The 22,546-nt window shown below is 46.2% G+C and overlaps 1 protein-coding gene across 6 annotated transcripts in view; it reads right to left on the bottom strand.

Annotated features, from left to right (window-relative positions):
- CRIM1 (cysteine rich transmembrane BMP regulator 1) overlaps positions 1 to 22,546 on the bottom strand; it is a 189,020-nt gene that overhangs the window by 17,703 nt on the left and 148,771 nt on the right. For 5 of the 6 annotated variants that reach the window (XM_059188639.1, XM_059188638.1, XM_059188636.1 and 2 more), the window contains 4 exons: positions 22,250 to 22,371; positions 20,891 to 21,100; positions 17,204 to 17,419; positions 12,869 to 13,090 (listed from right to left, as the gene is read on the bottom strand). In XM_059188639.1, the coding sequence (XP_059044622.1) occupies positions 12,869 to 13,090; positions 17,204 to 17,419; positions 20,891 to 21,100; positions 22,250 to 22,371 (770 nt within the window). The remainder of the gene's footprint in view (positions 1 to 12,868; positions 13,091 to 17,203; positions 17,420 to 20,890; positions 21,101 to 22,249; positions 22,372 to 22,546) is intronic. The other variant, XM_059188637.1, reaches the window with a different exon arrangement.

Here is a 22,546-nt window from a genome sequence, read left to right as displayed (position 1 = left end):
ATTCAAAGTACTTAGGCATTCAAAGTAGCCATGTGACAGCAAGGAAGACTGAGCTGCATTCTCTGGGGAGCTCCCCACGGGAGACACTGCGCCATGCCCCACACGGTCGCTTGGAGGGTGAGCCAGATGGGTCCCACGTCCGGGGGCTTCCATGGTCCCAATAAGGCCATTGAGTAGGCTGAAGACATGGATAGAATTTCCAGGTACTGTGACAGGTTTATGTCTATTCCACTTAAACTCTGCTCATCACAGATTATCTCAGAAGCATCTTGCCTTCAAGGTCATTTTCAACTAAGTTCATTTCAACTTGAGATCAGGAAGGTTTAAAAAACCAGGGGAGGGGTGGGGTAGTGCACGTTCACGGCAGCATTATTTACAACAGCCCAGACATGGAAACAACCTAAGTATCCGCTGATGGATGGATGGACAAAGCAGCTATGTTTTATACATAGGGCTGGAATATCATTCAGCCATAAAAACGAAAAAAAAAAAAAAAATCCTCACCATTTGTGACAACATGGACAGACCTTGAAGGTATTAGGCTAAGTGAAACAGAAAAAGACAAACACTACACTGAAATGTGGCATCTCAACAAGCACACACCAAACTCATAGAAAAAGAGATGAAAATTGTGGTTGCCTGAGGTGGGGGGGAACTGGAGGAAGGTGGTCGAAAGATACAAACGTCTAGTTACGAGATGAGTAAGTCGCAGGGATGTGAAGGCGACGTGATGACTGCAGCGAACACTGCTGTGGGACAGACAGCAAGGCTGTTAACAGAATACATTCTAAAGAGTGCTCATCACAAGGAGATGGCAGATGTTAACTACACCGATGGCGGTACTCCCGTCACAGTGCATGGAACTCAAACCATCTACCTTAAACTTACTTTTAAAAATACTATTTATTTGAGAGAGAAAGAGACCGTGAGACAGAGAGAGAATGCATGTGTGCACAAGTGCCCGAGCGAGGGCCGGGCGGGAGAGAGAGGCTGAGGCAGATTCCACACTAACAGGGGCTTCCCAACAGGGAAATGACCTCACGACACTGAGATCATGACCTGAGCTGAAACCAAGAGCTGGGTGTTTAACTGTCTGTGCCACCCAGGCACCCCTGTATGCCTTAAACGTATACAGTGATGTATGTGGATTATTTCTCAATAAAACTGTGAAAAAAAACTGGGGGCGGGGAGGGTAGGTAGGGCACAGAAATAGATACCAGTCAAATGTTGGTTGGCAGCACTGCCTCAAAGAATGAGTTTCTCCTTGGAGGTGCCAGAGAATGGAAAGGGGACCAGTGCCTCAAAAAACACCTCGTAAAAAGGCACTTGGTTGCAGGACTGAGGGACCTCAAGGTCTGCACAAAACTCCGAGCCGATGCTGAAGTTCACGGTGCAGAGCTCAGCGAGGCTCCGAGACCTAAGAACTGAATGACACCAGGAAGCATTCTCACAGCTGACCTTTTTTTTTTTTCTCCCCAAAAGATTTTATTTATTTATTTGACAGAGAGATCACAAGTAGGCAGAGAGGCAGGCAGAGAGAGGCAGAGGGGAAGCAGGCCCAACACGGGGCTCAATCCCTGGACCCCAGGATCATGACCTGAGCCGAAGGCAGAGGCTCAACCCACTGAGCTACCCAGGCACCCCCACAGCTCACCTTCTTAAAGACTGGAGCTCAGAGGAGACAAACTGCAGAGACAAGAGAAACACCAGAAGGTTCTGACAGAGGAACTGAAGAACTGACTGAAGAACTGAAGAGCACCCAGTGAGCATCCGTGGGGCTAAGGAACTCAGTTCCATTCACTCCCTAAGAAGAAGGGCAGTCTATGCTCCTCTTGGGGAGACGCAGGTTTGCAGAGGGGAAGGAAGCTGATGTAACCAAATCAGTATGTGGCGGAGCCCACATAACCCCTTGGCTCCACCTGCCTGCAAGGCTCGAGTTCTCTACGCTAAGCGCGACCCAGTGGCTCCCTTCCTTCCATCCCAGAACACACAGAACCCTCTTCATGTGGTCTCCAATGTGCCAGGGCCTCTCTGGAAAGTACACAACACCCTCAGGGGAGGGCCAAGCTGGTTCCAATATGCTGCTGTGTGTGGGGGGGCACGTTAGCTACAGGTGTAATACGTCAGGACCGGCAGGTCTGGGATGCGGCCTTCAATCCCTGAGGAGATCCGTTTCAGAGACCGTGACAGAGCAGTGCTTCCCTTCCATTGCTTAGAGGGAGTGTTTTCTATGGTATCTTCACCTCTGATCAGTTTGAACCACCATATCAGTACGCTTCATAATGATCAAGTTGTGTTTCTTCAAAGGTGCTTTAAAACAAAGCCACACGTTAAGACTACTGAACTTTCATGTGAAATAAATGGAGGATTCTTGGTTTTTGGAAAGCCCGAACCCTTTCCAGAGTGGCTGCAATGTGGCCCAGATTCGTTCATCAGAGTTTGGTTAATGAGGCTTTACAAAAATATTTCTGCTTTTGACTGAATTTTACCTGAAAGGCAAAGATCTAAACAGAGGCCTGAAACCATGGAGCTCCTTGGGCTGTCTGATGGATTTCGGTGTCCCCTAGCTCGCACACACTTTTTGTGCCTGGTTAAGCCACCGCCTTCCACGGTACAGTTGGGTCAATTTGAGAAAACTGTCAAAAGTTTAAGAAATGACCTGGTCTACAGGGAGACAAGGTGGCCGTTCTATACGATGTGAGGTTCTAAATAATGAAGTCACTGTCATCTTCCGTGGGAAGGAGCAGAGTCTGGAAATACGTATGAAAGTATTTTAAGCACTCTGGCTGAAGAAGATGTAGAAATGGAGACTCAGGAACATCCAACTAAAAGCGGTCTTTGTGGTTTATATCCGGATGTAGATAGAGTAGGCTGGACCGCCTGACTGTTCTATTTATCACTCTAGCTGGTTTGTTTACACTGACAATGACATTATTTTTATTCGTTGATACCCAATAACAGGAACTCCCACGTGCTGTACTGGCCACTGTGCTAAGTGAGTTCCAGGAGTCGGTTCCAGTGGATCTCTACAGCCCAGTGGGACAGAGTATTACCCCCGTTCCACAGCAAACCGAGGCAGGGGGGATTATGTGACTTGCCCAAGATGCATGGCTAAAAGGTGGCAAGGCCAGGATGGGAACCAACGTGGGTTGGCTCCACAGTCCCCACATACCTTCTGTCCACCTGTACCCAGCAGGGTAACCTCAGGGAGGGCCACTTCCCGGTGCCACACAAATGAACATGTGATTACTCACGAACTCTAAAAGAAAAAACGGGCCTTAGAGTTCCTGCCCCTTGTATACGTTGGGGCTTAAGGTTTTCATCTTCAAAGGTAATTTACCCTTCAACGGACTGAAACATACGTCTGGCACAGTCCTATGAAGGAACACAGATAATGAAGTGGTTGTTGAGGACTCACAGTCTTTCTTAGGCAAATCTCTCTTTAACATCTCTCGGAAGAAAAGGATTAGAGGAGAATGTTCCAAGAAAAACATGAGGTATCACACTAATATAATGAGGTTTATTTTTAGGACAAACACATCAGGAGTTCTATATCCAAACAAATGTGATCCCCTTCTTCTGAGCAGTCACTGTAGACGGCTATAAATGTCTTCCAACGATACTGCCCTTGCTTCACACGGCTTTGGAATTTTCCTTCTGCAGAGGCGCCCAGAGCCAAATTTTGACACATGCAATGAAGATAGTTACTATTTTATGGCCACTCCTTGGTTTAGATCAGCTTTGGTATTTGGTTTCCTCAGCTCAGGCCTCTCTCATCCATCAGACCAGGCTTGAATTGACTTTTGACCTCCTTCAGAAACCAAGTCCCGGCTGTAGATGGATAGGACACCGTGTGTGGGGACACACTCATGTGTGATGGCTCCTTCCATGGGGCTATCTAACTTGGAGTGCACAGACATGTCTTGTAGTCTTTGGATTCAAATATAAGCAACATTATAAGGCACCATGTAGGACTCGGGTTAAAGTGTGCCATGTCCTTCAGTGGTGGAATCTGGAGAACTTGGGTGTTTTTGTTTTCCCTGATTCTGGTTCATAAAGAGGCCTTGAAATGTTAACTCCTCTCAAGATGACTTTTCCAATTGTTTAAACTTTGCCCTCTTACTTAAAGAGAAGAAGTATTAAGATGCTGTTAAAGTTGAACTTTGCTGTTACTCTTGAGCTATTTTACTAATTATACCATAAAACTAATTAACAGCTGGGGAAACCATAGACTCCACAGCTGTGGTGGTTTCTTCGTCTATGAAGATCCAATTCAGTGTTTCAGAATCACTGATGTGGTGGGGCTCAGGCCTTGCTCTGAATCGGCCACGGTGAGGGATGCACATCAGACCCTGAAAAGGAGGCAGCTCCAGACTTTCCCCCCTTTCCTCCGCGGAAGGATCTGAAAACGAAGATCCACACGAGCCCATGCTAGAGCTGGACTCTTCGGTGCTGCCCGGAGACAACTGTCCTGTAGAGATGCTTCAGGTTCTCACTCCGACTGTGGTGGTCAGGAGGCCAGAGTGGTGGTGTGGGAGCCACTTCCTGGGAGGAAGGTAGGCAGCTTTCGACACAGCCTCCGTTCTTTCCAAGCTCCCCGGTACTACTTAGAGTCCTGAAAGGTAATCTCCTCTGGAATCCCAGAGGCCAAGAAACTAAATGCAGCTCTTATTCTCAGAGTAAGTCCCACCACAAAATAATCCACCATAGGAGTGGAGCGGGAGGCCTGTCCTTGCTACGCATTGCTGTGACAGCTCGGTCCCCAACACTGGAGACACAGTGAGGCCCGAGGCCGGTGAGGCCTCTGCCTCCAGGGAGAGGCTCCTGGATCGGGAGGATCTCACCAGCTCTACAGGACCCCAGGCCCAGGCAGACGTGCTGAAGGTTTTGGAAAGCTGTGCAAACTATAGGCCCTGTTAACGTTTCATTTTGATTTGGTTTCCTAACTCTGAAGCACTGACGGTAGCATTAGTGAGAGATCCCTCACGCAGGTGAGAGAAGGTACGAGGTATACTACGGGTGACAGGGAATTCACAAAAAGGGGGTGAAAAAGGTGACCAAGAGTCACCAGTGAAGCAGCGGACTCTGGGAAGTGTAGGGAAAGTGCCTTCAAAAATTTTCGCTTGTAACTTTAACACTGCACTGCAGTGATCTTTCTCTAACTGCCACAAAGGAACAAAATGCTACTATTCTAGTTTATCTTCTTTTAACGGGTAAAATATTCAAATCCCTGGCCTGTGATCTCACCCTCATTTCTGTATCCCAAAGTCGGGCACATGCTGGGCACAAACTCTATGTCTGGAGAAGAAATCGAATGTGTGTGCCTCCTGTTTGAGAAACCAGCTTTATTTCTGCTTACGTCAACAGGAGACAAACAGAAACAGCAGCGGAGAAGGAGTATGAGCAAATAATTTGCAGGAAATAAGAGGTGCCCAGACTCACAGGCACAGATGAAGACCGATTTTCACCAGGCTGGCCCACTGGGCCTTTCCTGACTGGGGACGAACGGAACAGCAGGACTCGACTGGAGTCTTGCTGAAATCGGAGGGCGCACAAACGATTTCAATGAGGCACACAGCTCTAATATCTGTTGCAAATGATTAAAGCTTTTTGGCTAAAAATGCAAAAAATATTTATTGATTCAATTCAAAACCTGAGTTCCTTATTACTCCTAGCTTCTAATAAACATCTGCTGTTACTTCATTTTTATAAAAAGAGAAAACCTACTGCCATGTGGGCCAACCCCTACCTCTGTATCATGTCTCAAACACTTTGAAAGTGGATCTGAGCACCATTTTAAGACCTTTCTTGCAAGTCCATTTGTGCTTTATTTTACTCTATTTCTTGGGGTGGGAATCTAGGTGTATTTTAATAGCCAAAGAACCTTTCAGGTTTCTTCAACATACTGGAAAAAATAGGTAATAAAGTCACTAGAAAAAATTATAAACTTTCCTGAGCTCCAGGAACAGAAATCTCACCAAACTTGGTAACCACAGGGACTTCTGGCTGATTTCCAGTGTGCACAAAGAGGACAGAATCTCTCAGCGAGGGGACTTAATCCGTGCATTAGCCATCTGTTATGGGTCAAGTACGCACTTCATGGATGGAGGTTCAGGGGAATACTCCATTTTCAGCTTTAACGGAGGTCCCATCTCTTACAAGGCTGACAATCCTTTACGGACATTATACAGGGAAAATACGTAATGTAGTCTAAAAGGCGAGCGGGAGCAGTGAAAGATGAAGATGGCCTAGCTAAGGAAAACCGCACGCTTGCTTTAGGACATGAGGGAAGCCATCTATGTGGAATAGTTCAGAATCCTGTCAAGAAAACCCTGAAGTGGAAACCACTGGACTTCTCAGAGAAGGTTCTTATTGTCACGGCCTTCGTGGGGTCAGGAGGGCCCCACCAGGGTCCGCCGGCTAATGTCAGTTCTGATTATGTGCCCTCATCAGAAACGTAGCCCTCTTGTAGGGGGCTCTTCCCCGCCCCCATTAGAGTACAAAATTGGGGTTGGTCTCTTGGACCGAAATAAGAGGTGAAAGGCATGTGCTTGGGGTCTGTGCAAGAGACCTCTTTCTAATAAGACTGTGTGCTGGAGCCCCGGTAAGGGCGATGCCACTCCGAGGCATCCTGGGATTTCTGTTTACACAGCTGGGACACGGAGGGGCGAAGAGAAAGCAGCATATGGAGTGAGCAGGACAGGGTGCTTCCCAGGGTGCAGGGTAAGACCTAAACAGACTGAAATCAAACACCGTTTATTTCTGTTGCGACAACTTGAGACCCATTCCAAAGTTAGCACAGAGCATGACAACCAGAGTGTTTGTAGTCTTTTACCCTTTAAACAGTACATCCAGCTCCCTCTCCCTTTCCTTCCGCTTAAATTACTTCAGCGCTATCTGGGACCACCCAGATTGCCGTGCTGGGACCTCAGGAACCCAGAGCTCTGCAGAATGTTCAGGAAGCACACCGGGGTTCTTCCTGATGCCAGTGCCCCTGGTAGCAGATGCCACCTGCTCTGTAGGAATCATGGTGGGTCACGTGCTGTAAGCTCACGGACTTCCCAAGTGGGACTAGCCTCTCAAAGTAAACAGAAATGAAAAGAGCTCCATGCTTTCTCCCACGGCTATGTCCAGAGGCAAGAAAGGACAGGGAAGCTCTGAGGCTTGAGGGCGGGGTGCTGCCCCAACCCAGCGGCACTCCAGGGCCTTGGAAAGCATGCTGCCTCCACCTGGATCACAGTCCGGCCACTCAGCCAGTGCTGGGCTGTTTAAGCCAAGCGTGAGCGGGGCGAGGTGCGCCACGCAAGCGTTGCCTAAAATATTCTTGTCCTTCACTAGGTCATCACTGGGAGGCTCTACCCAGGCCTTCCTCTTGCAGAGAGGTAGGTGCTCCATTTGAAGAGTGATACCAGGACCTATTTGGCATGTTACCCACATCAGCTGCACCCCATGCTGGAATAGCGGTCACTGAACGGCGCTGAGTGTTCACAGTGTGTTGACTAAGCACAGTCACATATGGGCATCATGTCACTTCATTTTACTTCACTTCACTTTAGCGAAGCAGAGAACATTACTGTCTCCATCTCAGGGACAGATGGGGAAACTGAGCTAGAGTCATACTGCAGCCCCGAGACATAAAGCTAGCATATGCCAGAGATGGGACCAAAGCCCTTTGGCTCCAAAGTTTAAGCTCTCTTTCCAAAACACAGAAGTGTTTAAGAAAACACACTGGAGGGGTGCCTGGGTGGCTCAGTGGGTTAAAGCCTCTGCCTTCGGCTCAGGTCATGATCCCAGGGTCCTGGGATCGAGCCCCATGTCGGGCTCTCTGCTCAGCAGGGAGTCTGCTTCCTCCTCTCTCTTTGCCTGCCTCTCTGCCTACTTGTGATCTCTGTCAAATAAATAAATAAATAAATAAAATCTAAAAAAAAAAAAAAAAAAAGAAAGAAAGAAAACACACTGGAGAAACAGCTGTGAAAAATGCTGCAACAGAGATGCCAGTCTCGTAACATTACGGCTTAAGAATGTACAACCTTTAATTCTAAGGGTTGTATGTCTCAGAGATGCGGGATTAAATATTTGCTATGTTTGACTCCTGGGCTGAGGTAAATATTCAATGATCAACAGATGTTCCACAGAAATACTATTTATATTTGTAATCGCTAAGAAAAGATACCTAAACAAATTAGCATAATCATACACATACATCTAAACAAAAAAGGAATGGTGTCTAACAGACTGACTCAACAGAAATCGTAGACACCGCCCTACTAAAGACATTCTTTATTAATAATTTTCTAGTTGAAGGTCACAAGAGAGAGGAAACAGAATCGTACCATCACAACCAACGGAGTGTGCCAAGCCAGCCTGACTCTACCTGAGAACTCTACTTCAAATATTAAGACATATATAATAAATATAAAAAATACCTAACCCCTAAACAGAAGGAGGTACGATAACAGAACTCATTTTCACAGACCCTTGAAGATAGAGATACTTAAAGACACTTAATAGATACTGAGAAACATGTAATGAGAGTAATCTTAACTTTGTTCACATCATACGTAGGTATTTTTTAACTTGTATATATAGACTTTCATAACATATCATCTCAGAGCTCATGTATAAACACACACACGCAGACACAAACAACAGACTAGCATCCAAAAAGAACTGACCCTTGGCAAAAGTTTCTTAAGTCAGAAAGATGCACTGACTCAGAAATTTCCAGCCAACAAATAGGACTTTAAATATCTGACCTCAAATATTTTCTAAAATAACACACGGTTACAGATAAATAAACACTTGCCAAATCCCAAGTTTCAAAACAATATTCTGTGCACTGAGTAATCAGACTTGGCCGACAGTGGAGCCGCTTACTCTGGAACAGTCCTCAATCAGACGGGCTCAGTCAACAGGCACACCTGAGCACCTTCATTTCCAAAGTCAACAGCAGGTATGAACAGCAGCAATATGGGCTTGAGGACCCAGGAAGCTAAGAAAGATCTTTATGGTCAGCGTAATGCTCTTTTTCTTTATAATATTTGTCCCAGGAATGAATAAGCCCCTGGACATAGTGAAGACCCACTGGGATGCAGATGGTGGTGTTCCTCAGAGAAGCTGCTAGAATCTGGTCCTTGCTAGAAGCATCACTAGCACAGTCATCAAAGCAAGGGTGACATGGTCAGGGTCAGCATCCCCACAGGCTCTTACTATGTAAGGACTGTTGGCTGAATTGTTTACTGTCATCTAGGAGTCAAGGAATAAAGACCTCACTGAAATCATTTTTGCTCTAGAAAGATCCTAGGAAGGCATGTAGGATGTAGTGATAAGGCCACGACGCTATCTTGCACGGTGAAGTGTGTCACACAGAAGGCATCGCTGTTTATATGAAACCAAATACCCAATTTGCCATCACACATTAGAATTCCCACCAGACCTTTTACCTTCACCTGATTTATGTGTTCAAGTCATCTTCTGATTCTTGACCCCCATTCTTTAAGCGATCATTACAGTAAAAAAGCCTATGAAAATAAAATCTAAATTTGTATTTGCACAGAAAACTGGAATATAAAAAATTAGGGAATCAGAAAGTGTTCCATTAAAATGATTAGGTAATTACTACTTAGTTTCTTTCTAGTACAAGGATGAATTCCCAAATGAGGGGTATTATAAGTAATGAGACAAAGCTGTTCACTTTTCAAAATTAATCACCAATCCTATTAATTATGTCTGTATTACACATTCTATTATACTGGCACACTAATATGAGGTCTTCACACATCAAAAGAAAAGTATTATCATTGCACATTAGTAACTTGATAATTTAGCTGAAAGGAACACAAATATTCGTAATTATACTACTTTTTGTAGGATCACCACTTTTCAATTCTCTTATGGTAAGAAAAAAGGATACTTCACAAGGTGAAAGAAGCAAGCTTTTGTTTAGGGGTTTTATCACTAAAAAAGAAGTCAGATTAAAGACTGGTTTGAGGTTTTCAGAAATCTGTCTTTGAGAGACCTAATTAGGGAGAACATCCATCGAGGGACCTGCAGCCACGGTGAGGTCAGTCCTGCAGGCTGGGCTGAGGCATGGAAGCTCCCAGCTAACCATCTAGGTTAAGAACGAGCTGGTTCTAAACTGAGGGAGCCTCAAACAGGACACAAGGCAAGCACTGGTCCTGTGGGCCTAGGAGAAATAATCAGGTGCTTTAGGACAGGCAAAATGATGGCCTGTCTCTTCGCTAGGTGATCTGTGGATGGTGACTCAGGCTTGGCAGCTGAGACACAGTCAGTCACCGCCTGCAGCATGTGCTGGCAAGGCCCAGGCTTGGAGCCCTTACAGAGGGCCCAGGCTGACAGGAAGTTGATAACAGAACGAGCCAGAAGAGGCCAAGGGAGCTACCTGGAGAGCCAGATAGGGAATCTTCATGTCACAGTCATGGACTGAACGTGATTTCGTATGCTTGGACATGACGGGGAGGAAGGATGAAGGCCAATCTAACAAGGCTACTTGCAAAATACATATGATGCATAGAGAAAGGGCTCAGTGACTCAAAAATAAAACATGTAATAAGTGCTAAGATGAAGGAGTAACAGCATCCAGTATTAGTCATCGGATGTTACGTCTCCCCAATGTTACCCTGAACATAAGCCTTAGATTCACATGGTACAATTATACCTACAACTTTTTGTGTTTTTGGTGGTGGTCAGGGGGCAGTACAACCGAAACAATTTCCACTGTACTATTATGAGCTTTACAAACCAAAATTTACTGAAAATGCTTGCAAACTAACTTAAAGTCAAAGTAAAACATTTGGACCAAATTGGTATTTCTCTCTCCACACTAAAGGTCGTATAGTCTAAATCACGAAGGAAATGGAAAAGGATATAGGAAGGCCAAAAAAGAAAAAAGAAAAAAAACAAAAAAACCAAAAACAAACCCCAAAACAACAGCAAAATACAAGAAAGACACAGAATACTGACTTGAAGGTTCCTTTTCATCAATTTAAGTGTGTTAAATTGGTTTTGAGAAAGAAGTGATTTACTATTTATCATGGAAAGAAACTCATTAGTTGAATAATTTACTGAGTACAAATTTATCAGTTAAGTAGCAAAACATAAGAACTTGCTTATCTAAACAAAAAAAATCTGCAAATTTTCAAGATGAGAGAGAGTCACTGCCAGAGTTTTTCCTCTGAAGGAAATGTGGCATTTGCAGCCACCTGGGCCCTGGTTTCTAAGTATTATCTAAGTACCCCTGACTGATTCATAAACTTCACCTAAGTTCTGATGTTTAAATATGGTAGTCCTGGTTGTACAACTCTCCTCTCCACCAATCCCCTGGCCGGAAATAGTGGCCACTCTACACCTTTTATTTGGATCTCAACAAAGGCAGTGACATTTTTTGTATAAATACTGGCCGGTTCTTTGAAAAGCTACGTAGCACTCAGCTGGATGTATGCCTTGATACATTTTTTTGGCCCCACTTATGAATTACGAAGCTTACGGGTATTCTAGCAGAACCCAACATTGTTTGGTCACTAAAAGATAGGGCAGCCGTATGTCCTGATTTGCTTGGGCCACTCCTGGTCTAGAGCTGTTGTCTCATCCTGATTATAGCTTCCAATCCTCTCTCAAAAGCATCACGGTTGGAAGAATGGATCACCGAGACAGTCATTCTATTAAAAGAAGAAAACTCAGCTTTCAAACACACATTTAAACTCTCTGGCTGTTACACGGAGAAAAATCTAGCTCTGTAAAATTCCTGAGAACAGAAATTGTGTTTTTAGAATCTCTTTCCATCTCCCTATATACCAACGTGCAGAATGAGACTCCGAAGTGGTTCCCCGTCTAGGGGCCAGAGGTCCGGCAGTCAAGGAGAAGGAGCTGTCCGGATGAGCTCGAGTTACGGCCAACATATACCTGAGCACATTCATCAGTTCATCTACAGGAACTGCTACAAAACACCGTGGCCAGAGTTCCCCTTTTCCTCAAGTTATCACCCCAAATATGCGTGATGACTTATATCTAGAAAGCAGGCGACAATCTCCAGCAGTGAATGCATGGTGCCTGCAGTTAGCGTGGCTTGCCTAACCGTCACCTGCTTACTCCGCTTACAGGTTCACTACTGTACTGAGATGCATCATTGTCTTTCTCTTGATTTCACAAGCTTCACTCAAAACAAAAGCAATTAAAGAGAGTAAGAGCCTTGGGAGCAGCGACTGTGCCTTTGAGAGAGTTGTCAGCTGTCTGAGCCCTGCCTTCTGGACTCCAGAGCGGCATCTGGCTTATGTCCCTACAACTAGCTTCAGTACAGACGTCAGGGGCAAACGTACGGACGTCTTCTGTTGACGGGCTAGACCCCACGGGTCACAAGAAGCAGAGGACTCTGTCGGTTTCTCAGGCCTCGTGTTGGGTCTCTAGGCCCTCGACATGGACAACTAAGTGCATGGTTGAAATGGGATCGGGGAGGTGGCAGCAGACACGAGGAGCAACCGGGCCATGAAGTCTGTGTTTCAGAGTTAGTGGATCTCAGGGCAGCAGCAAGCCTCCTGTGCTCAGGGCTCTGTGCACATACAGAAGGACCACTGCAAAGAACAGGGTGAAGAAAGAGAGTTCCATCCTGAAAATCCAAAAAGCAAAGGAGCCCAGCCGGGGAGGACGGCGTGGGAACACCACAGCATTCCGAGAGAGCCTCTCACTCCTCACAGGCTGTCTCGCGAGCACGCGTCTCGCATCGCTCTCCTCCTCAGGCACCCCTTGGGGTCCGTGTAACATGTCACAAACATGAACTGATCTAGTCAAATGGCTGCCAACGTCGATTTAACGGCCACTGGTAGGGACGAAAGGTGTTTTCCATTGGTCTTACCTATGCAGTAGGGACAACACTGGCCTTTTCTCAAGACAGGTCTTTCGCAGGATACTGACGGGCAAGACTCGGAGTAGCAGCTGATGACGCTATCCATGCACACGCAGCTGGTACAAACGTCGGGCTTCCAGGACTCGGCCGCCAGGAAGATATCCCCTTCGTCGTTTTTGCAGTAACTAGGCACGCTCTCGTTATGGGGGGAGGAGGGCTGAGGAGGTTCCTCTGGAAAAATGAACATAAGGTCAGTACGGAAAAGAAGACACTACTGGCCACCAATTGTGTGCAACACAGTGTGTTTCATGCCATCTTACAAAGAGCGCACTCAGTCACGTGGGGCTCTGAGTAACTGCTGTGAAAACAACTTAGACACCAAACAGCAAATCTGACTGTGCAGGGTCTTCCATTTTAAAAGCCAAACAATAAAGACCACAAAAGACCTGTTACAGAGATTCTGTTAAGTAGTTTGTAACAACATTCACTCTAGTCTTGCTTTAACAAAATCCTGGTTTTCTTGGAGGGAGGGGTTGGCGGGTGGGTGGTTGAGGATTCAGATCACGATGGGTGTAAGTCAGACAAGACACCCCTCCTCCCTGCTTTTCCAGGTGGTCATGTCACGTGTTTGTGGCTAAATGAGGGGGTTTCTGGGAAAGCTTCTACTTTCTTAATAGCGTGCCGCCCACTCTTCCTGCCTTGAATCCAAGTGTGCTGCCTGTAATTGTAATATCCTGATCATACGTGTAGGGTAAGGACCTTGATATCTCTGACACCGAATCAATGCTATCAACACCTGCCTCCAAACTTTTTCGAATGTATGGAAAAGAAACTTCTGTTTGTTTAAAAATTGTGGCTGGGTTTTCTCTGACTTGTACCCGTGTGCAGTCCTAACCTTTCGATACCCAAACAGACTTTCGTTGCACCTACTGAAACACCCCTATATGTCCCACCCTGATCTTCAGGCATTCGTGTTAACGGCTGACAGACAACAGGACATCTACTCATAAGGATGTACCCACAGAGAAATCATCTGCAAGTCGTTTGTCTTTGCTGTTTAAAGACTTTGACCAGAGGGCTCCCCGAAACAGTTACAACTTGAAACAGAAAGGAGTATTACCGGGAAACCCAGAGGTCTCTCTGGGTCTTGGCATTCAATGAAATTACATAAAAAGGTATACCCTCGAGCAGAAACCTGACTGGAGTATAACAAAGGATAACATGATAGTGAGGTTCCTAGGTTAGAAATGTCACCGTGCTGCTAAGAGAAAGTGCTGTCAACCACCTTCACCACCCCAGAGCTTACAAGCAGCCATGATGTTCCCCCTAGCAAACCTCTGCATTTTCTCAAGGGCTAAACGGTCAAATGAATGATCATGTGCCCCTCTTAGAACCAGTTTCCTGAAGTCCGCCATTTTCAGCCACACAACAGACATAACTAGGATAGACAGGTGGTCATCCCTGTGATGTGGAAGCTTTAATGTTCACATTCCCCTTCTATCCACCTCCTGAATACATCCGACAGCCACGAAACTGGACTTGACAAGATTCTCTCTGTGAAGCAAGGGAACTGCTTTGTTCTGGGCTCTCTCTGAGGAACAGAGGGCAGTCGGCAAAATGGACTGGGTCCGTGCCCTCTTCTCAAAATCACAGAACCCTGTCTCGTACTGCCAGTCCCAAAGTCAGTCCTAAGGGGAAAAGAGACACTGGTCCCACTGCTCCCAGTGTGCTCTGGGTCTGATTTTAGGGACAGTTCCACCGATGACATCTATATGGGTTAAAGATGGGGGTGAGACCTTTTCGGGGTCACCCAGGTCCAGGGATAATTTTGCCACTAGGTTCCTCTGGGCTATCTTCGCCCTTGTAAGCAGTGTCCACCCTCCTCATGTCTAAACATTTAGGAGAGGAAGCAGGGACAGCAATGACGGCGCTACGGACAACAGGTGAAATGGATACGCTAGAGTCTAGAGGCCTCTTGGTAAAACCCGGAGAAGGCCCCAGGGGACACGGGAATGCGTGATCAGTGCTAGAGGGGGAGCCGAAACGGAGGTGCAGGAGACACCTAACCCAGTCCTGGCTGAAAAGGTCATCTGGGAATCTTGCCCATGGCCTCTTCCTTCTTTAGGCCTCTCCTCCTATTGTTCTGCCACCCCAGGGACCCCTTCTTTTTATTTCTGATTCCAACTACTAATGCTCGATTTGTTTTTATCTGCTCTTTCACGGGTGCTCGTTCTTTCTTCTGATTTCTACTCTACCTCCCTCTCCTACGCTATGCTTCTTTCCGCCTCTAAACAATAAAGAAGGAAGGAGATTTAATAAATCTTTAAAAAGAAAGACGTATTATTCTCTTCTCTTCCTGTTCCTACCCTGGTGAAGTGTCACCACCCACAGGGACGCTCCATCTTTCTCTGGGAACCCATTTCTGTTTCCAGACCTTGCTCTAAACCAGGGCAGAGGGAAGGGGAAGTGGAAGGACAGTGGGAATGGTGACACGGCACCCGAGGGGGACTGTCCCCCTCGGGTGCCGTGTCACCACGAGGGACACAGCTTCTCTAACTGCACGTGTATCTTGTTTCTGGACTACTTTAGAATGTAAGTATTCTAAGATTAGAGATGGCCCTTTTCTAGATGTGAAATACACCCTTTACCAAAGCTACTGCTGAAACTTACTGTGAAGAAAATGGTATTTTCATTTTAGGACTTTTAAGAATTGCTGCAACACAACTATGAATGGAAAGTTCAAAAAGATCAATTATGGGGCAGGTGACTTATTTTAAAATAAGAGCATTCCAAGAGCGCTTATTCACAGATCTAAGAGTAACCTCTGGAATACTGACGTATAAAGCAGTAAGTCCTAATGTTTAAGATGAAGGCTGGCACTGATGTATCTCTCAAGTTCTACAAAAGGAACAGACGAGCCATCCAGGCATTAAGTTATTAAAGTCAATGCTAGTGCTCAGGGGTGTTAGCCTCCTTTAGGAAGAGAACAGAAAAACGTTACAAGGGTTTGCAATATGAACAGAAGAGTGATAAAATATCAAGTGATGAAACACAAAGGTTTATGTTTTACTGAGCAGAACTACTCTAAAGACGGATATTGAGAAGGTAAATGGTTACTAATTTAAATTAAGAAGACCAAAGATTGGGGTGCCTGGGTGGCTCAGTGGGTTCAACCTCTGCCTTTGGCTCAGGTCACGGATCTCAGGGTCCTGGGATCGAGCCCCGCATCGGGCTCTCTGCTCAGTGGGGAGCCTGCTTCCTCCTCTCTCTCTCTGCCTGCCTCTCTGCCTACTTGTGATCTCTCTCTGTCAAATAAATAAACAAAATCTTTAAAAAAAAAAAAAAAAAAAAGACCAGAGATTAAGTAACAACAAAATAAACTAGTTATGTTGTCAATTCAGTGATTTTACATATACCAAGTACCTTCTGGAAAAAAGAATATATTCCAGTATTAATTACAAGTGCCACTTTAGTTATAAAACCAGGAACTTAGGCTTAAAATCCTGACACAATTTTGTTATATCTGTCTCATGACATATATTTACCAGTCAGGGCCAGATTACTTGAGTAGTAAAAGAAAACAATACTCTAGGTGCATGTGTAGTACCAGTCAAATTAATACTTTTGATCTTAATTTATCAATCACCCCAGCTTTGAGGGGGTGAACATGATGCATATTTTAGCAATTTCCTGTTTAACATTCTCAAAAGTATCTTTGCCACCCTTATACATGCAAAGAATTTTATTTTATTTTATTTTTTAAAAATATTTTATTTATTTGACAGAGAGTTAGAGAGAGAGCACAAGTAAGCAGAGCGTCAGGGAGAGGGGGAGGGAGAAGCAGGCTCTCTGCTGAGCAGAGAGCCTGATGTGGGGCTGGACCCTGGAATCATGACCCAAGCTGAAGGCAGCTGCTTAACCAACTGAGCCACCTGGGCGCCCCAAGAATTTTATTTACATGACTTATCAATAACTGCTCTTCACATCTGTGAAAGACAAAGACGACTTTTCACCTTTGCAAAATCATAGGGAATGATTTGGTGCAGCAGGGCTGTCTCTTGAGATGCAGAGTTAAGAAAAAGGAACGGCAGAAAAAGAAACCATCTTCCTTTCCCTCAAAGGCGCAGCAGATGCAAGGCACATTCATTACATACATCTGTGGCTGACGGAAGGGAACGAACTTGGGAAGTTGGCTGCCAGAGGTTCCTGCCCAGGTTACCCGCCACTGGGGTTGGCGCGCCGCTGCCCCGTGCGGCTCCACAGGGTGCGTGAGACCCGCCCGATGACGGCGCCTGCGCCACAGCCTCCCCCACCCCAGGGCTTCGCAGGGCGCGGCGCAGTCACCTGTACACTGCGGGCAGCAAGAGTCCTGGGTGCGTGCAGGGTTCTGGCAGAGCAGCGGTGGGCACACCTCGGTCTCGCACAGCACCCTCCCACTGTGGCAGGTGCACTGTGTGCACGAGTCAATGTTCCACGTCTCTCCTTCCACAAAGTACTCTCCTCCAGGGGCGTGGCAAATGGAGGGGGTGCTGAGCTCTGGCTTTTGCACCACAAAGTCATCTGGGAAATGACAGAAAATGAAAACACAGGAAATTATTCAATTGCAGTCTCACCAGCTCTCGAAGAACCTGGTGTTGTCTGCTCGAAGGGACAGAGAAGAAGTGGCCGTAGAGGGGCTCCCTCTGCTCTTATCAAGACAACAGTGAGGAAACAGTCTATGCACAGAACAGAAGGTGACAGCAGAAGAGCTGGTTTCAAGAAGGGAGGTTCAAGTGGTTCCAGTCTGTCAACAATAATGACAGAATTCAATAAGGGAATTCAATTACCTGGAGAGGACACTTCCTGTCGTGAAGAGAACAGGGCCTCTTAGGGCAGCTCTGACTGTGTGGAAGTGTCTAGAATAGCAATCTCTCACTTACTGAATGCTTACTGTGGTCCAATTTCCATGCTAAGTGCCCTATTTATTTATTCCTTACACCGACCTTGTAAGGTAGTGCTAGGCTCCTGTTTTACATATGAACAACAGAGGTCTCAGTATTAAAGCCAGACAAGGAATCTGAACCCAAGACTGTTCTTTTGGATCACGGCTATGCCTCCAGATTAAACACGACTTCCAACTGATCTGTGTGCCCCATCCTCTTCTTTAGCTCTGAGATCCTGAGGACGGTGATACTTGGAAATCCATCTTGCTGTTGAGTGGGCCGCACCCCAACTGAGACCAGCCACCAGCAAACTGAACAGGAATGCTCTTTCAGAATCAACAGTCTGGCAACCCTCACCTGAGACTAAACATCTACTTGGTGATGTCATCATCAGAAGCAGTCAAGGCCCAGAGACCCGCGATAACTATGATTTCTTTCCTCTGAAGAGAGGCGATTTTGGTGTCTTGGTGAGATGATAATAACAGAGAGGGAACTGAATGTTTACATGTCTGCAGAGGTGCTGGGAGTTGCCCTGAGGCTGTGCCAGGGAAACAAGCAGTATGAGGACCTTAAGCATATTCGGGTAATCCAAATACAACAAGCATGTCAAGAGAGCGTTGGCAGTGGTGAACCCTGCCGAGGAACAGTCCGGAGGCACAGTAGCCAGCTCATGCTTGGGGCTCAGTGGAAACCGGTTCCAGGACAGCCACCCTGTCTGTGCAGGGGTGCTCAGAACTGGAATCTCTGAGAAGCTTCCCTGCGGTGACATTCAAAGTGGTGGTCAGCACGGGAGTCAAGCACTTTGATAACATGCAGTGGTGTGGGCTGACTTCCAGCTCAGAAGGGAACTGTGTCTACAGCTTTGTCTCAACAGAACACAGAGACTGGAACTGTGCATGAACCCATTACGGGGAAGGGACACGAGCCAGGGCTGATGTGCACAAACTCTGCAGTTGTGAGCAAAGGGGAGAGGAACAAAATCGGGATGAAAAGGAGTGGGGACGCATGGTTTACAGAGAAGACCAAAACTTCGACAAAGCAGCTCTGAACTAATGTTAGAAAAGTCCCCCTTACTGCTACTGCCTTTTTCTTTCACAAAGGACTGAGAGAGGCACCCTCAGTTAGCGCCCTTCCACACACTGACATGTAGGGCAGTGGCCAGGAGACAGCGATGCGTGTTTGTGGGAGTCTTCTCTCGCTCACCTCTCTGCCTTACTCCGTGCCTCATGGCGAACACAGGAGCAGCAGGAGACACGGGGAGAGAGAGAGAAAACACCTGCGAAACAGTATCATTTGGTAAATCTTCTATCAGGAGAGTTTAGGAGCTGCTCACCCATCCCAGAAAGGAAAACAGCTGATCCCTGAATGGAAAAGGGGAGAAAATATTTAAATAGGAATCCCTGAATGCAACAGCTCTGGGGTCTCTCAGGAGAAGAATGTAAGAATAGATATGGATACCTGCGTATCTTCATGTATCTGTGTGTGCGTGTGTGTGTGTGTGTGTGTTTATACACGTATATCTAGATTTTCACCAATGAAATAATACTTCAATAATCCTGTGTGTATTACAGGAGAATTTTCCTTATCTCTGTAACAGAGAAAACTCATTTTGGTTCCACTGACTTCCAATTCTTAAGTCCATCATCTGTTCTTAGTAACATCTCTGCATTTGAACCAGTCTGGCTGAGACCTCTTCACTCAGTACAAGTTTAGCAAAGACCCGGGTGCAATCCACACTCCATACACTCAGGCCTAAAATTAAAGCATGGGGTCTTCATTGGAACAAATGATTTTTCCTTCTCCAAAGAGTTAACATAGAGTTGTTTCATTAAACTGCTCATTTATCTTCTGTGTCAATGGACACTAGTGGTTTTTCATATTTAACTAAAAAAAGTGTGAAAAAGGAAACTTTCAATATGGACACAAAGGACTGAACTATGGGGAAAACAAAACAAACATGATAATCTGGTCCTCTACAGGGGTATGGGGCTGTCTGTCACTTTGATACCTTAGTTACTGAGGGGTGTAGACACTCAGAGCTAACAGGGACATCAAGTGTCCCTCTCCTCACCCTGGTCACGGCAGACGGGGCCACCTTCCCTCTCCGGGCAGGCCTGCCTTACTGGAGAAAGGCAGGTTTCAGGTTCCTGATGTAACCCACTGCATCGGTGGATCCACCCACAGGGGGATGTGGGGCAGGACTGATCAGAGGAGAAGTAATTAGGGCTCTGAAATCTGATAGCACATCCATTCCAACTTTACGAGATGTGATGCAAGAATCAGAAGACTTCATTTCTCCCTGGCCTTTGGGCATACTATTTGACTTGGGTAAGAGAGCTAGTATTTCTATGTCTGTTTTTCCAAACGAAAAACTGTCTGATCGCACTTTCCCCTAACTCAAGTAGCTTGCAGAGAGGAAGGAATAATAAACGTAAGACTATGTTGAGCTCTTTGGATGAAAGGCACTAACTGAGGGATTATGGTAATAATTACTGTTATTGACAACCGTAATTCAGACCCCCATGAGTTACATAATCTCATCTGTTCTTCTAGCAACCTCTCTTGATTACCATCATTAGGATTTGAAATGTTTGGGACGTGTGGGCCCTCTAAATACCACCATTTGGCAGGAATACCACACAGCCGTTCATTTAAAAAGGGGCAACAGCCAAAGACTTCGATAATTCTCTTCCTCTCAAATATTCCTTTGTAAGTAATAAGCTTTTATGGAATAAAGTTCGCATCAATCCTTTCCAATTAACTATACCCCTCAGCCTTAATATATTATCTGTCAAACGGAGAGCTGGAGTTTAAGAGCATTAGGTCTGCAAACCTTTACAAAGATACAGGTCAAAGACCAGTATCATTGAGTAAACCAACAAAAAAACGAAGAGAGTCGTTTTAGGGTTTGAGCATTTTCCCTGGTCTTTTGCAAATCTTTGATAGCACCTGGCTGACTTTGTGGCCGTTGCTGACAAAAGCCACGGAGTGCGGCAGTGTGCTCCGAGGGTCGTCCCCTGCGTGTCCCCCAGAGTCACAGAGGTGATGAGGCCCTGCAAGGCAGAAGTCATTTGCTTAGGGAGCGCACGAGACGGCAGCCAGCTTTTACCTGAACATGACGGGCAGCACTGTCCCGGATGAATGGCGGGGTTGCCACAGGCAGGCACCGGGCAGGTGATCAGAGCACACATTTCCCGTCCACTGTGGCAGTAGCATTCCCGGCACCCATCGTGCCAGCTTTCCTCATTTTTATGGTGACGGCCGTCCATGGACAGACATGTGCCTGACAGGACAGGTGGCCCGGCTGGAGCAGGGACCTCTGGACAGACAGAAGGCAGCCTGGTAAAGAAGCAGCCACTGCACGGGAGAAACAGCCTGTAGTGCCCTCACAGGTAATGCGACCCAGCCACCGAAAATCACGGGTATAAAGGACGGTTCATGACACGGGAAAGGCTCGTGACAAGAAGTGAACAGGCTCTCACTTTTGAAAAAAGAAAAATCGGAAAAAAACCCTGCAAATATGCTAACCTCTGACAGGACTGCGGTTGCTTTTTACCCCTCTCCCTCTACGTCCGCATATTCTGTAGAGTAGACAAGCACGGATTTCATAGCAAATGGTACACGTATGTTTACTGTATGGAGAATAATCACTCCAGGAGTCACCCAGTGGGAAAATCCTGGGCCTCTTGAAACTAACAGATGTTTGTTCAGTGCAACAATCAAAGCAGGGACTAGATTTTTGTTTACTCTGACCCCTTAAAAACACTAAGGGTGAAAACTGCCTAACTTTGAAAAAAAAACAACACATGACAAACTTGCAGGATCTTTTACTCCTGAATCTGTGGATCGTGCTGACAACCAAAGCACCCTGGGGTGGGTGGCCAGGCTGGAGCTGGGGTAAGAGCAGAAATGGCACTCAGGGTGCACGCTCGAGGGGCCTCAGGGATGTCTTGAACAGGAAGACCCAGACAAAATGTATGCCCGGGATTTGTGCGTATGTGGAGACGGAGGCTGGCATGTGCTCATTCAAAAGTTTAAATTCTCATGGAAAATGGAGTTACCAGAAAATAGACAAGCAGGCTGCTTAGCCATGCCCGCCTTCAGCCCCACCAAGGGCTCTCTGTGGTTATCAACTGTATCCAGCTGCTGCTAGACAGAAGCAGCTGTGGAGGGTCAAGGTAAAGGTGCTCTAGGCTAATGTTCCTAAAATGGGTAAAACTGAAGAACTAAGAAGTCATTCATTTGGTCAAATGTGCTTGTCTGTCACATGCTTGCTTTAAATTCTACTCTGAGCTCTTATACCAATGAGATGGAAAGAAAAGGGATGGGCCCACAGAGAGTGACATTTGTGTCTGAGCAGACAACTGTCACTGAACCAGTCTCATTTACATGATGTCCTCTGTTCTCTGTGTCTGAGCCCTGGCTGCTCTGAGGAGGGAAGGGGGGGAGGGTCATGGTTCGCACTTACCTCTGCACTTGCAGAGAAGGCAGCCGTGACCGTCCTGCTGGAAACCCAGGGGGCAGATTTTACTGCATGGGAGCTCCGGGCATTTCTTGCAGCGACAGATGTCACAGCCATGCTTATTCTTCCTGGGTAATTAAAATGTCAGAGGTCAGAAAATCCGAGTCTCAAGTGATGATCAAGCGCTCAGACCAAGGATCGTCGAAGGGATGCTACTATTAAGCAGAATGACTTGACTTAGGCTCTCAAAAACTTGTGGAGTGATGTGTAATTAGCTCTCCATGGCCATGACCACCACCCTCC

The sequence above is a fragment of the Mustela lutreola genome, chromosome 9, assembly GCF_030435805.1.
Source record: "Mustela lutreola isolate mMusLut2 chromosome 9, mMusLut2.pri, whole genome shotgun sequence".
NCBI lineage: Eukaryota > Metazoa > Chordata > Mammalia > Carnivora > Mustelidae > Mustela > Mustela lutreola.
The sequence above is the reverse complement of the archived record's forward strand: the minus strand, read 5'-3'. Positions and strand labels throughout refer to the sequence as shown.